General features: G+C 42.0%; 1 protein-coding gene across 2 annotated transcripts in view; it reads left to right on the top strand.

The window, feature by feature from the left end:
* Positions 1–8716, top strand: part of LOC133495460 (gastrula zinc finger protein XlCGF57.1-like) — a 36196-nt gene extending 27480 nt beyond the window's left edge. For both annotated transcript variants that reach the window (XM_061810121.1, XM_061810122.1), the window contains one exon: positions 7152–8716. In XM_061810121.1, the coding sequence (XP_061666105.1) occupies positions 7152–8434 (1283 nt within the window). In that variant the 3' untranslated portion in view covers positions 8435–8716. The remainder of the gene's footprint in view (positions 1–7151) is intronic.
* Positions 8717–12527: the final 3811 nt, after the last annotated feature.

Below are 12527 nucleotides of genomic sequence, written 5' to 3'. Positions count from 1 at the left end.
CAGCTGATTTCTCACTCGCATTCTGAGCGAATAGTGAAATATTGTGGAAAAGCAGACAGCAGGGCTTCAAGTATTTCAGCGAGCGGTATTTCAATGGTATTTACATGCATATCGACGGAGAAAGATATTAGCGCGAGATCTTTCCGGAGTCAGAGGAAGACAGAGAAGCCACATAATATAATATATTATAAACCAAAGACGAATTTGTCATTGACAGTTTCCTATTTTCGTGTTACATATCACACTTGTGTGCAGAATCTGTATGTGTATCTGTATAGCCTTTGTGAACCGTCGTATGAAGGAAAAGAAGAAGGCGAGGCTTGATTTACGAGTTGTTTCTCTCGTTTTCTTGAATTAGTGCTGAACCTACCTAAGTCCCGACCGAGTACGACAATCACTACTTTATAGTGTCCTCAAACATCCTTCCTTCAGTCTTGGTGTCTCGGTGCACGTCGAAGGCTTTTAGGACTCGCTAGTCCAGTTTAGCTTAGCTCGGTAGCCGCCAACAGAGACACATTTGTGCAGTCAGATCATCGCAAAATATCGCTCAACACAGATCAAGTGTGTCAATCATTCACACGTAGCTATGTTATGCAAGCGAGGACCTGCTAATTCATTTATATGAGACATGTATTGAAAATCAAATATAGGGCTTACCTTCGTGCAAACATATCTGTTCCGGTTGATTTTAGATGGATTTAGTTAATGATGCGGTCTTCCACAAAGTTTGATCCATCGAAGACATTTTTTGTACTGGGTCTTCGGTTTTGGAAAGGGCACGAATCGAACTCCACCAACTAGCCTTTCAGGCTAACTGTCGTCACGATTACAAAGTCCGCGACTACACCTCTTAACCATATCTATTGTTAAAGAACCCAAATACGCAATAAAACGCTAACAAAAGCTATACTGGACCATGCAACCTTTTCTGAGGTAACGGCGGACGCCAAAAAGGGGTTTATGCAGATCTCTGGCCTCTGATTGGTCAGCGACGCGGATGACGAAATTTCTACGGAGGGGTCAATTGGTGTTCATTAATACACGGACTCACTATCCTTAAAAAACAAAGACTAAAGGTGAAACCTTGGTTGGTTGACTTTCCATTGTCATATCAAATCAATTCATAAAACTCACCAGATACATGTGTATATCCAATTGTCCAAGTTAAGCGGAAGCGAATTAACAGTCCAATTTCTTATCGGCGAAAACATCAACTTCGGGATTAAATAAGGGTCCTCTATGCTGAGTTTATCTAATTTTTCCACATACCTTAGTTCAGTGATTTTCAACCACTGTGACTGTGTGAGAGATCGTCAGGTGTGCCGTGAGAAATTATCCAATATCACTTTTTTTTTTTAAATTAACATTTATTCACAAATTTCTGCAAATATTATGTCATTGTCCAGTGTCCGTGCTGTAATGGCTGGCAGAGTAATGTAATATTTCTCCGTGTGGCAACACGTAGCTGATTGCCTAATTCCTCCAAGAGAATTAGTGATGCACCTGAGAGGCCGTGGTGACAGTCATGGAGAAGTTTTTAAAAAGGACAACTGCAAACTCCGAATTGCGCCCTGGACAAGATTCTGACCCGGATGAAGGCGCGAGTATGAGTGGTGGGAAAAAGAAAGCAAAGACGGTGAGCTCAAGGCAATATAGTGAAAGATATCTTTCGTTTGGATTTACTTTCACCGGGGATGAGACGACACCTATTCCGTTATGCCTGGTGTGTGGCGAGAAGCTATCCAACAGCGCCATGGTGCCACGCAAGCTTAAGCGCCATCTCCAAACGACACACCCGTCGCTTCAAAACAAGCCGATAGACTATTTTGTTCGCCTGCATGTAAACACAGAGAAACAGGCAACATTTATGAGAAAAACCACAAAGGTAAATGAGAACCCGCTCAAAGCTAGTTACCTAGTCGCCGAACTTGTTGCTAAATCAAAAAAGCCGCACACTGTGGCAGAGACATTAATACTACCTGCCTGTAAAGCCATTGTCAACGAGATGCTCAGCCCTGTTGCGGTTAAAGACAGCTAAAGTCTCGCTCTCTGATAACACAATTGCCAGGCGTATTGATGACATGTCTACAGACATCGAAAGCCATGTTTTGGAAAAGATACGCATCAGTAGGAAATTTGGGTTGCAAGTTGACGAGTCTACGGATATTAGTGGACATTCTCAGCTCTTGGCCAATGTGTTTTGTGGATGGAGATGCCATTAGAGAAAACTTCCTATTTTGCAAGGCACTGCCAGAAAAAAAGACTGGAGAGGAAAATTTTCAGGTCACATCGGAATATCTTGACCAGGGAGGACATACGTGGGAAAACTGCACAAGTGTGTGCACTAATGGAGCTGCAGCCTTGGTCGGCCGCACCAAAGGCTTTGTGAGTAGAGTGAAGGAAAGAAACCCAGATCTGATTGTTACGCACTGTTTTTTGCACTGTGAGGCCCTCGTTGCTAAGACTTTACCAGCAGAACTGTTTCCTGTGTTGGACGATGTGGTGCGCATAGTGAACTTTGTAAAGACACGACCTCTGAAAAGCCGTATATTCGCATCTCTGTGAGAGGAAATGGGAGCGGAACATAAAGCCTTATTGCTCCATACGGAGGTCCGATGGTTGTCGCGCGGTAAGGTGCTGACCCGTGTGTATGAGCTGCGAGAGGAACTTAAAACGTTTCTGACAAATGAGAGGTCTGATTACTCAAATCTGTTTGCAAGTGATGAGTGGTGCGCAAAGCTGGGATACCTGGCTGATATATTTCATCATCAATGAACTGAACACAAGGATGCAGGGCCGAAATGAAAACCTGCTTACAAGCACAGATGAAATAAATGGATTCCGTTTAAAGGTGCACCTCTGGCAACAACATGTGCAACGTGCCAACCTGGAGATGTTCCCACTCACAGACAAACGGCAAAGCAACACTGCTGCACTGTCTGAGGTAATAGGTAAACATTTGAAAAGTCTTGAGGAGAAGTTGTCATTTTATTTCTCTTCAGCCTCCACTGAATGCTTTGACTGGGTTAGGGACCCATGCAGCTCGGCAACAGTTGTTGGAAAGGACATGACTTTACAAGAGCAGGAGGAACTAACTGAACTGAAACAGGATCGTGGTTTAAAACTAAGATTTGCTGATCTTCCTTTGGAGAGTTTTTGGTTGACTGCTGCCAAGGAGTTCCCCATTCTGGCCAACAAAGCTGTTCTGACATTGCTCCCATTTTCCACAACATATCTGTGTGAGCTGAGCTTTTGAAGCCTAACTGCTATAAAAACTAAAAACAGAGAGAGACTGAGAGCTGTTGAAGAAGCGCTTTGTGTGTGTCTTTCTTCTATTCCTGCCAGGATATCGGCTTTGTGTTCATCTAAACAGGCCCAGGTTTCAATAATAATATATATAAATTGAGAAATGATATTGCAATTAAATGTACTATACAGAGTGTCATTTTGTAACATTTTTTGTTAGTGGTGTGCCACAAAATTTTTCCAATGTAAAAAATGTGCCGTGACTCAAAAAGGTTGAAAAACACAGCCTTAGTTTATTTTCACCTTCTAAATGTCTGGTATCGAACAAAACTTTGGGCGTCGTGCTATAAGACTTAGCATTGAACAATACTTTGTTAGACCGGCAACATGGCGATGTAAACAAAAGTCACGTGATTTTATGACGTAGGTGCACGATCTCTGTTGAATGATCTCTTTTGAAGATCATTCTCGTCTCTTGTAACAACCAACAGCAGAACAGGTCTCGGGCATTCTGAATATTCTTCTGTTCAATGTTTCCCACAATGTCGAGCAGCTGTGTTTGACCGGCAGTATGGCGCCGTAAAAACAGTGACGTCACATGCACAAGTTTTATATCAGGTTAAATTGAAAAAAATTGTAATGTATTTTTTTCCCCCCAATATCATGCAGCCCTATACGGAGTACAAAACTAAGACATGAGAGCTCTGTGTTGATTAAAAAATTCCATGCACACTTGAATAATTTTTTTTTTTACTGATGAGTGTTTTACTATTTGTACTGTTTTGAAGGAATCCCTAATTAAGTGCCAGGTTTGCAGCATTGTGACAATTGCTACTACTGTCTTTATCAATCGCCATGAATTTATTGCTAAACAAGTTACCGTAATTTCTGGCCTCCAGAGCGCACCTGATCATAAGCTTCACCCAGTACATTTGGAAAGGAAATACCATTTGGGTGGCGCGGTGGATCATCTGTTAAAGCGTTGGCCTCACAGTTCTGAGGACCCAGGTTCGATCAGGTTTGTTCTGCCCGTTGACAGCTGGGATAGGCTGCAGTACTCCCCTTGACCCTCGTGAGGATAAGCAGCAAATAAAATAGATGGATGGATGGATACCATTTGGGACATACATAAGCCAGTAGCAACATGTTTGGACAGCGCTAACAGGGCCGGTTAAAAAGAAACCTACCTAAATCACTGAGACGTGGCATTAACACAGCAGCCATTAACACAGCTAGCGTGAAGCTAACTTTAGCATGGTGCTAACGCTCGCGCGGTGCTAACAGGGCCAGTTAATAAAAAACATACTGGTATAAATCACTGAGACACGGCAGTAACACAGCAGCAATAGGCTAGCGCAGCGCTGACAGGGCCGGTTAAAAAAAACATACCAGTAAAGTCACTTTCTCGGCACATTTATAGAGCTTGTGCACCTACGTCGTCAAATCACATCACTGGCCGGAAGTGCCGGTCAAACAAACCATTCTTCAATGCTAAATCGGTAGGAGACAACGCGAAAATCCGTCTTATAGCACGACGCCCAGAGTTTTGTCCAATTCCATTAAACATTGAGAAGGTGATAATAAACGAAGGTATGTGGACCAATGAGAGACACTTGGCATAGAGGACCCATATTTAATGCTGAAGTCGATGTTTTCGCTGATAAGAAATTGGACTATTAACTAGCTTCCGCTTGTCTTGGACAACTGGATCGACACATGTATTTGGTGAGTAAGTCGTTCAGATTTACACGGAAGTCTTTGAAAGCGTAGAAAAGTCTGGACGCATACAAACACTTTGTTGCTGGATCTGTTCTCAATCAGGAATAAATCCCACATAGTGATGGAGCCAGTCAGATTTTTTCAATACAAATACCAATATTTAAATAAATGACCCCTGGTTTTACACAAGCTCGCATTCATTAACTATGATTGGAAAAAAAAAAGCGCCCATACATGGAAGCGCGTTGTGGCCACACGTTGAACTTCGGTAAATCTCTGTGTGACCGACTATTTATTTTCTTTTTTTAAATACGCATTGGACTCATTTGCGAACAATACATATTTTTGAAAAAAAAAAAAAAAGTATGTCGGTTAGAGGTTTACCGAAGATTAACATGCGGCTGCAACACGCTTTGTGTATGTTGGAGACGACCTGTCGTTTTTAGTTGTTTTTTTTTTTTAAACGCATTATTCTCAAATGAGCCAACTTGGCATTATAAATACTTCTTGGGAATTTGAGATTGAGAAGAATAATTCCTACCTGAAGTGATCGCTCCACAGTCGTGTGTATCTGGTTGGGCACCATCCATCACGTTTAATTGCCGAAATCCATCGATCTTTTCTCGTCTTTTCAGCTGGTATTCCATAGAATGATCGCTTTGAATATCTGTCTCATCTGTTGTAACAACCAACAGCACAACAAGTCTCTGGCATTGTTAATTTCTGCTCCGGTTCAATGTCCCCACACTGTCCAGCAGCTCTTTTTGACCGGCAATATGGCGCCATGAAAATGGTGACGTCATGTGCACGACCTCTATTCCACCATGTCACTCTTACCTTTTCTGCTCGAGTACACCCTTGCGGCCCAGGGTTGAAAGCGTGTGAAAAAAGGCGCAGTTTATAGGCCGGAAATTACGGTAGCTATATTGTTCCCTCTGTGTGGCCTCTGTTGCCGCGCTAATCTGTAGAACATTTGACACCAAGTTACACTCGTCAGAAATAAAATGAGAAGTAACAGTACTTATCTATATACTGTACATAGGGGTCTGTTGCTTTGGAAGTCCATCCATAATATGTAACGTAACATTTTATGCCAACTCAAATTATACTAAGACTTTACTGTGGATTATGGTTTGGGTGTCTTTTGTCCATTCACTGTGTTCCATATTTTGAGAAGAATACAAAATCAGCCTAAACATCAGATTTCAAAGTAAAAGTCGCTTGCTTCACGGTGCTGTGAGCTTTAGTCACCATTTGTTGTTACTTCGTCGGGTGGGGCTTCCATCCATACAACGCCAGTCATATGCAAAGTAGCCCCCAACTGGCCAGGAGAATGATCGATTCAGATGATTTGCTTAATCGATATTGAATTGCAGTGGAGGCATTGCAATACGTTGATTAATCGATATATTTCCCCACCCCTATTAAGGAGCTGTCTTTGTGGTCGAGAAGTTTGTGTGTCCCTGTGGACCTAGAGCTAAGTAGTCAGGGCCTTGATGTCCCTTTTTTTGTCGCGGCCTAGGCTTTGAAGGAGTTCAGTTTAGTGGTATCAGCACTGCATCCCTGCTTTTTTGGAGATTTGGTTCTGTTGATTTCATAAAGGTACAATCTTCAACTGTCACTGGAATCTGTTATAGGCAAATCGAGTTGTACTTTGTGATTATACTCTGTAATAGCCTATTTATATTTATAGCCCTTTGATACATTTGAAATTCTTGGGTAATTTTTTCTTTGTGGCTATCATTTATTCTTATTCAAAGTTACATTGTGCACTGAAAACCATTTGTTGAAAATAGTGCAATAAAAATGTTTTCCCCAACAATGACCAGTTATGGTCATTACAATATTTTTCAAAATAATCATTTTTATCATTTAGGGCATAATCATGTTACCTCTAGGAAAACAGCCATAGTTTTGATTTGTAGTTTGTGAAGTGTCAGTGGTTCAAACAGGTTTTTGACTTAAATGTGATTGGGCCAAAAGCCAAATAAAAACACGTCATTAGAAAATAAGCCCAAAATTACTCCTGATTATAGTTCAGGGGAAGATTTTTTTTCCCTCTTCCTACAGACATTGTTTTTATATTAACTTCAGAACTAAGGAATAACTGCCGATGTCAACAGCAATAAAGAGGTCCTTAAATGTCACGAGAATTGATTGTACCAAACCATTTTCTTGTCTTGTAGCCATCAGTGAAGATGTTCGTCCTGACCAGCAGAGGCCAGAGCACTCCTGCATTGAAAAAGAGGAAGAGCACTGCCTCATCAGACACAAGAGGGATATCACTAAGTTGCCATCAACTAGTGTCCCTTTGAAAACTGAAGATGAATGTCCAAGTGTGAAGAGCAGAGGTGCGGAGCCTCCTACCAGTTTTGGCAGTCAACATGTGACAACAGACGCTGATGGCGAACACTGTGAAAGATCACAAGCAGATGGCCTTTTGGCTCCAATATCAGATAGTGAGGACACGTCACACACGCCTCACACTGATGATGATGATGAAGATGATGATTATGATGATGAAGTAGTGTCTGAAGGTCACATTGGAGACAAACGCTGGAAATGTTCTGAGTGTGGGAAAATGTTTGGCTACAAGTCTATTTTGAAAAGGCATATGATGAGCCACACTGGAGAGAAACCTTATGCCTGCTCATATTGTGATAAAAGATATGCTGACAAAGGATACTTAAAAATACACTCAAGAAAACACACTGGTGAGAAACCATTTGAATGCCTAGTTTGTGGTCAAATGTTCACACGAAAAGGGGATTTAAAAATACATACAAGAACACACACTGGTGAGAAACCTTTTGCCTGCTTAGATTGTGGTCAAAAATTTGCTCAAGAGGGACATTTAAAAAGACACACAAGAACGCACACTGGTGAAAAACCTTTTTTCTGCTCTGTTTGTGGTCAAAGGTTCACACAAGAGGGAAGTTTAAAAAGACACACAAGAATCCACACCGGTGAGAAACCTTTTGTCTGCTCAGATTGCGGTCAAAGATTCACTCAAGAGGGAAGCTTAAAAATACACACAAGAACACACACTGGAGAGAAATATTATGTCTGCTCAGATTGTGGTCAGAGATTCTCCCGAAAATCAAGCTTACAAATACACACAAGAACACACACTGGAGAGAAACCTTTTGCCTGCTCAATTTGCGGTACAAGATTCTCTGAAAAGAGAAACTTAAGACGCCACACAGGAATGCACACTGGTGAGAAACCTTTTGCTTGTTCAGTTTGTGGCCAAAGATTTACTGTGAAGGGATATTTGAAAATACATACAAGAAAACACACTGGTGAGAAACCTTTTGCCTGCTCAGTTTGTGGCCAAAGATTTACGACAAAGGGTTATTTGAAAATACACACTCGAACACATTCTGGTGAGAAACCTTTTGCCTGCCCAGTTTGTGGGAAAAGATTCTCTAAAAAGGGAAGCTTGACAACTCACTCAAAATCACACTGAACAGAAGTCTTTTTTTAGCTCAGATTTTGGCCAAAGATTTCTCATAAGGTTCAGCCCAAGACACAAGTGTTCTGGTGAGAGTAGCAGTGATCAGGAAGCTTTAAATAAATATGTAAATATTTAATATTACAAGTAAGTGTCATCATACAAAACTGTCGATTTGTATATTATATCTAGCATCCTTAATAATCCTACTTGTAGTCTTTGAAAAGCCTCATGTTGATAGACTTTGGAAGTTAGTACTGGTGCTCAAATACTTTCTTGAACTGACTTTTAAGAGAACGGTGGAAAAGTATGAATGTGAATCCTGAATAAAGTACTTTTAAAACTTAGTGTAATTTTTTTTCCCATGAAGAATTCTTTAGGTCAGTTATTACATTTTATCCTTGGATTCCTTTGCAATAATTGTATCTAAGACTAAATGAAATGAAATATGTGAAAATTAGCCAAGTACTTTTCAGTTTATCCATCCATCTATCTACCAAGTCGCTTATCCTCATAAGGGTCACAGGCTCGCTGGGGTCTACCCAAGCTACACACTGAATTAGTCGCCAGACAGTCACAGGGCACATATCGATACGGTCACTGAGCGGGATTTGATCTCACTTGGCCTCCACCAAAGTCAGACGTATGTACCATTTCACCATGTGTTCTCTCACTTTTCACTCTACAGGCATCATAAAATCAGTAAATTATTCACAAAATGGGTGAAGTTGATTTACAAAGACCGTACAGTACATTCTCAGAATCAGTACTCTACAATCCATACTATAGAGCTCGTGCACGTGACGTCACCGTTTTCACGGCACCATAATGCCGGTCAAAATGAGCTGGTCGACAGTGTGGGGGACATTGAACCGGAGCAGAATATACACAAGGTAGGAATTATTCTTCTCAATCTCAAATTCCCAAGAAGTATTTATAATGCCAAGTTGGCTCATTTGAGAACAATGCATTTAAGAAAAAAAAAAAAAACAGGGAGTCGTCTCCAACGTACACGAAGCGTGTTGCAGCCACACGTTAATCTTCAGTAAACCACTCCCCGACAGACTTTTTTTTTTTTCTAATATGCATTGTTCTCAAATGAGTCAAGAGCAAAAGAGTCACTCTTTCAAACTTCTGGAGTTGATGACAACACTTCTTAGCTGGACTGGATGCTTTGCCTTATTGCCATATGTTTCTGTTGCATCTGCATCAGTTTATCAGGCCCGCTGAGCGTATATGTTTTCCATTGAATGCAGAGAGTGTGTCAAAACCTGAAAATTTGTGCTGTGACACTTAAGACTGGTTTTGGTTTTGAGACCACATTTTGTAGGTCATGGTTTTGTCTCGGACCTGACTCTTGGTCTTCTTTAAGTCTTGGACTTCTCTCCGGACTGTCTGTCAAGACCAGCAATGATCTGAAAGTTTTCAACTTTATTCTTTCTTCTTCTTTTCCTTCCTGCTTGTCCTGTTAGGGGTCACCACAGCATGTCATCTTTTTCCATCTTAGCCAATCTCCTGCATCTTCCTCTCTAACCCCAACTGCCCTCATGTCTTCCCTCACCACATCCATCAACCTTCTCTTTGGTCTTCCTCTCGCTCTTTTGCCTGGCAGCTCCATCCTCAGCACCCTTCTACCAATATACTCACTCTCTCACATCTGAACATGTCCAAACCATCAAAGTCTGCTCTCTCGGACCTTGTCTCCAAGACATCCAACTTTGGCTGTCCCTCTAATGAGCTCATTTATAATCCTATCCAAAGCTGCTCACTCCGAGCGAGAACCTCAACATTTTTATTTCTGCTACCTCCAGTTCTACTTCCTGTTGTTTCTTCAATGACTCTAACTCGTCTCTAATCCGAACATCATTGCCGGCCTCACCACTGTTTTATAAATTTTGCCCTACATCCTAGCAGAGACTCTTCTGTCACATAACACACCAGACACCTTCCGCCAGCTGTTCCAACCTGCTTGGACCCGTTTCTTCACTTCCTTACCACACTCACCATTGCTCTGGATTGTTGACCCTAAATATTTTAAGTTGTCCACCTGTGCTATTTCTGCTCCCTGTTGCCTCCCTCTTCCCACTCCACCCCTCTCATTCACACACATATAATCTGTTTTACTTCGGCAAATCTTCATTCGTCTCCTTTCCAGTGTATGTCTCCATCTTTCTAATTGTTCCTCCGCCTGCTCCCTGCTTTCACTGCATATCACAACATCTTCTGCGATCACCATGGTCCTAGGGGATTCCGGTTTAACCTCATCTGTCAGCCTATCCATTACCACTGCAAACAGGAAGGGGCTCAGAGCTGATCCCTGATGCAGTCCCACCTCCACCTTAAATTCTTCTGTCACACCTAAGGCACACCTCACCATTGTTCTGCTGCCATCATACATGTCCTGTACTATTCTAAAATATTTCTCTGCCACACCAGACTTACGCATGTAGTCCCACAGTTCCTCTCTTGGTACTCGGTCATAGGCTTTCTCTAGATCCACAAAGATACAATGTAGCTCCTTCTGGCCTTCTCTGTACTTTTACACGAGCATCCTCAAGGCAAATAATGCATCGATGGTACTCTTTCTAGGCATGAAACCATACTGCTGCTCGCAGATACTTACTTCTGTCCTGAGTCTAGCCTCCACTACTCTTTCCCATAACTTCATTGTGTGGCTCATCGACTTTATTCCTCTATAATTCCCACAGCTCGGAAAATCACCTTTGTTCTTCAAAATGGGAACTGGTACACTTTTCCTCCATTCTTCAGGCATCTTTTCACCTGCTAGTATTCTGTACAATAAGTTGGTCAAAAACTCCACACCCATCTCTCCAAATTGCTTCCATACCTCCACCAGTATGTCAACAGGACCAACTGCCTTTCCATTTTTCATCCTTTGCAGTGCCTTTCTAACTTCCCACTTACTAATCATTGCCACTTCCTGGTCCTTCACACTTGACTCTACTAATCTTCTTTCTCTCTCATTTTCTTCATTCATCAACTTCTTGAAGTATTCTTTCAATTTATTTAGGCACCAGTCACCACATGTCCATCTCCATCCTTAATCACCCTCACCTGCTGCACATCCTTCCCATCTCTATCCCCCTGTCGGCCAACTTGTAGAGATCCTTTTCTCCTTCTTTCGTATCCAACCTGGTGTACATGTCATCATATGCCTCTTGTTTAGCCTTTGCCTCCTCTACCTTTTCCCTACGTCGCATCTCAATGTACTCCTTTCACCTCTCCTCAGTCCTCTCAGTGTCCCACTTCTTCTTTGCTAATCTCTTTCCTTGTATGACTTCCTGGATTTTGGGGTTCCAACACCAAGTCGCCTTCTCCCCTTTCCTACAAGTAGACACACCAAGTACTTTCCTGCCTGCCTCTCTCATCACTTCGGCTGTAGTAGTCCAGTCTTCCGGGAGCTTCTGCTGTCCATCTAGAGCCTGTCTCACCTCTTTCTGAAACGCCGCACAACATTCTTCCTTTCTTAGCTTCCACCACATGGTTCTCTGCTCTACCTTTGTCCTCTTAATCTTCCTACACACCACCAGAGTCGTCCTACACACTACCATCCTATGCTGTCGAGCTACACTTTCCCCTGCCACTACTTTACAGTCAGTAACCTCCTTCAGATTACATCGTCTGCGCAAAATATAATCCACATGCATGCTTCTACCTCCGCTCTTGTAAGACAGTATATGTTCCTGCCTCTTCTGGAAATAAGTGTTCACTACAGCCATCTCCATCCTTTTTGCAAAGTCCACCACCTTAGGTCCCTCAAAGTTCCTTTCCTTGATGCTGTACTTACCCATCACTTCTTTATCACCCCTGTTTCCTTTCCCAATAACTATGGGATACTTTAGATGAATGCTCATATTTGTTTGGCACAGTTTTTATGCCGGATGTCCTTCCTGATGCAGCCCTCTGCATTTATCCAGGCTTGGGACGGGCCTTCAGATTGCACTGGTTTGTGCCACCATGGGATTGCATTAGTTTTCCAACTGAATCAGTTTTAATGACTAAGTTTATAACAGAAATACATGGGAATGTAATGTAACACTTGGCCAATAAAGCTGATTCTGATGTGTTACCATCCCCCCACCCCTGT

Source organism: Syngnathoides biaculeatus, chromosome 22 (assembly GCF_019802595.1).
Source record: "Syngnathoides biaculeatus isolate LvHL_M chromosome 22, ASM1980259v1, whole genome shotgun sequence".
In the NCBI taxonomy this organism is placed as follows: domain Eukaryota; kingdom Metazoa; phylum Chordata; class Actinopteri; order Syngnathiformes; family Syngnathidae; genus Syngnathoides; species Syngnathoides biaculeatus.
The sequence above is the reverse complement of the archived record's forward strand: the minus strand, read 5'-3'. Positions and strand labels throughout refer to the sequence as shown.